The sequence below is a fragment of the Lactuca saligna genome, chromosome 9 (assembly GCF_052625555.1).
Source record: "Lactuca saligna cultivar CGN05327 chromosome 9, ASM5262555v1, whole genome shotgun sequence".
Lineage (NCBI taxonomy): Eukaryota > Viridiplantae > Streptophyta > Magnoliopsida > Asterales > Asteraceae > Lactuca > Lactuca saligna.
The window spans coordinates 15,531,155-15,534,101 of record NC_136425.1 but is presented as its reverse complement, the minus strand read 5'-3'; the positions used below and the strand labels follow the sequence as shown (position 1 = coordinate 15,534,101).

At 35.4% G+C, this 2,947-nt stretch overlaps 1 protein-coding gene across 1 annotated transcript; it reads left to right on the top strand.

Annotated features, from left to right (window-relative positions):
* The first annotated feature begins 353 nt into the window (after positions 1-353).
* On the top strand, positions 354-2,356 carry LOC145015493 (mitogen-activated protein kinase 3-like). The gene is made up of 6 exons (XM_078973974.1): positions 354-679; positions 780-909; positions 1,072-1,209; positions 1,317-1,649; positions 1,717-1,900; positions 1,960-2,356. Exons 1-6 carry the CDS (start codon positions 516-518, stop codon positions 2,127-2,129), a joined length of 1,119 nt encoding a protein of 372 aa, XP_078830100.1. The 5' UTR covers positions 354-515; the 3' UTR covers positions 2,130-2,356.
* Positions 2,357-2,947: the final 591 nt, after the last annotated feature.

Here is a 2,947-nt window from a genome sequence, read left to right as displayed (position 1 = left end):
ACGGTCAAACTTTGTCAAGGTATCTTTCATCAGTAATCCGTCGCAACTTCCATCAAAATTCCGTCACAAATAATTACCCACGAGACTTAATGAACAAATACACCTTTAAGATGGTAACTCTATTTAGCGACGGATTACCAACAATTTTTTTTTTCCTTGACAGTGATGGTTAATGAACAAATAATTAAAATTGAAGCCTTACTAAAGTAATTACTCTTTTGGTATTGTTTTATTTTGGATAGATATCACATATCATGTGTTATAAGTAAATTGAAGGTTTGAATTTATAAAAAACTATTTTATACTAATATTTTCCACAGAGAAATTCTCCACGAGAAATCCAAGGTCCAAACGCGTTTCCGCGCGCTTTCGTATCTTCTTCCTAGATATTCCGCTCAATACCCAATTTGGTCCTGTATATAAATTACACTTAAATTCCACCTACCAAGATACATCTTCATCTTGCCGGAGATATAGCTGCAACGTACTCTGTTACAGAGACTTACAGTAGAGTAATGGCGGACATGAACGGAGGAGCTCAGTACACGGATTTTCCGGCGGTGCCGACATATGGAGGCCAGTTCGTTCGCTACAACATATTCAGTAACGAATTCGAAGTCACTGCAAAATACGTTCCTCCTATTATGCCTATTGGCCGTGGTGCTTACGGAATTGTCTGGTATGTTTTCATTTTGGCTATTACTGTTTTCTTTTTATAATTAGGGTTTACGTTTCCGAGTTAATTTTTCTTTCGTTGGTTGTGTTATGAATATGATCAGCTCCATGTTGAATTCGGAGACGAATGAGATGGTTGCTATGAAGAAGATTATGAATGCTTTTGATAATTACATGGATGCTAAGAGAACCCTTCGTGAGATCAAACTTCTCAGACACTTAGATCATGAGAATGTGGGTTTTTACGGATTCTTTTTCTTTTTGATCCGAAATTTCAAACCCATAAAAGGCGTCTCAAATTTTGACTTTACAGAGTTTTTTTTTTTTTTTTTTTTTTTTTTTTTTTTTTACCTTTACAACCATTGTTGATTGGAATTTGTGTGTAATACAATTCAGGTAACAGGTTTAAAAGATGTAGTTCCTCCACCTGTATACACAGAGTTCTCAGATGTCTACATAGCCACCGAGCTAATGGATACCGATCTTCACCAAATCATTAGGTCAAATCAAAATCTCTCCGAAGAACATTGTCAAGTATCTATTCTGAATTCTGATTGATTCATTAACACCTTAAAAAAAAACAAAACACGTTAGAAGCAAATGATCTATAACCATATCATTGTTTTTCACCATACTTGCAGTACTTCTTGTATCAACTACTACGAGGCTTAAAATACATTCACTCTGCTAAAGTCATTCACAGAGACCTGAAACCTAGCAATTTGTTGTTGAACGCAAATTGCGATTTAAAGATCTGTGATTTTGGACTTGCGAGACCAAATGCAGATAACGACTTTATGACTGAATATGTTGTGACAAGATGGTATAGAGCACCTGAGCTGCTACTCAACTCTTCAGACTATTCAGCTGCCATTGATGTCTGGTCTGTTGGCTGCATCTACATGGAGCTCATGAACAGAAAGCCTTTGTTTCCTGGTAAAGATCACGTGCATCAGATGCGACTATTAACAGAGGTATATAGATCATACTTAGTAACTAACTATTTCTAATGACTAATTAGATGATTTTTTTTTTCTATAGCTTTTAGGCACACCTTCTGAATCTGATCTTGAGTTTATCAAGAACGAAGATGCAAAAAGATACATTGCTCAGCTTCCACGACATCCTCGCAAATCATTGATGAATAGTTTTCCTCATGTCAATCCATCAGCCATTGATCTTGTTGAGAGGATGTTAACATTTGATCCGACCAAACGTATCACAGGTAAATACGATTTCCCAAAGTCAAAGTCAACAGAGCTAAAACTTGTATGTTAATTGCAGTTGAAGAGGCGCTAGAGCACCCATACCTGGAAAGATTACACGATGTAGAAGATGAGCCGATTTGTCCGAATCCATTCTCATTTGATTTTGAGCAACAAGTGTTAGGAGAACAACAAATCAAGGAATTGATCTACCAGGAGGCATTAGCACACAATCCGGAGTACGCTTAAAAGGAATAAATAAATAAATAAATAATCACCGGTAAATTGTTTGTTAGAGTTTATGTGTGTACTAAATAAATTTGTTAAATTTATTCCGTAGTGATCAGGAACATGTAATTGGAACTGCAAATATGTTGTATAATTAAACTAGACAAGTTGCAGATCTGTAGAGTGTTTGACCATCATATCTTTTGTACCATAACATCATTTCTTATAAACTTATTTTTTTCTTCCCAGTTTTATTGGTTAGGCTATCAGGTATGGTTTTGAGATGTTTACGCGTTTTAGGCTGCCACATCATATAAAATTCCACTCCACTACATGGTTAAATGGTCATATGACCGTTTGGGGTTTAAAAATGATAATAATAAATAACACACCACCCAATCTATAAATACCAATCATACAATTTAAATCATACACCACAAAACATTCATCTATCTCCCTGTAAAAAAAACTATTCGTACACCAAACATCCAAAAATGACGAGCAATTCATCATCTTCATCCAATGACGATGATATGTATTTCCACTCATTGATGGAAGTTGTAGTTGCGTTGATGGGTCAAGAATGCGAAAGCTCAGACACCACAAGAGGATTAGAAACTCAATGACCAAGAATCATGAGGTCGCACACACACTTATGGTACATGATTACTTTGCCAATGATTGCATATATAACAATGATCAATTCAAACGTCGTTTCTGTATCAATAAACGTTTATTCATGCGTATAATGAATGATTTAGAAGCTAATTACAAATACTTTCAATGGAGATACGATGTTAGATGTAGACTAGGTTTTAGTCATATGCAAAAGTGTATTG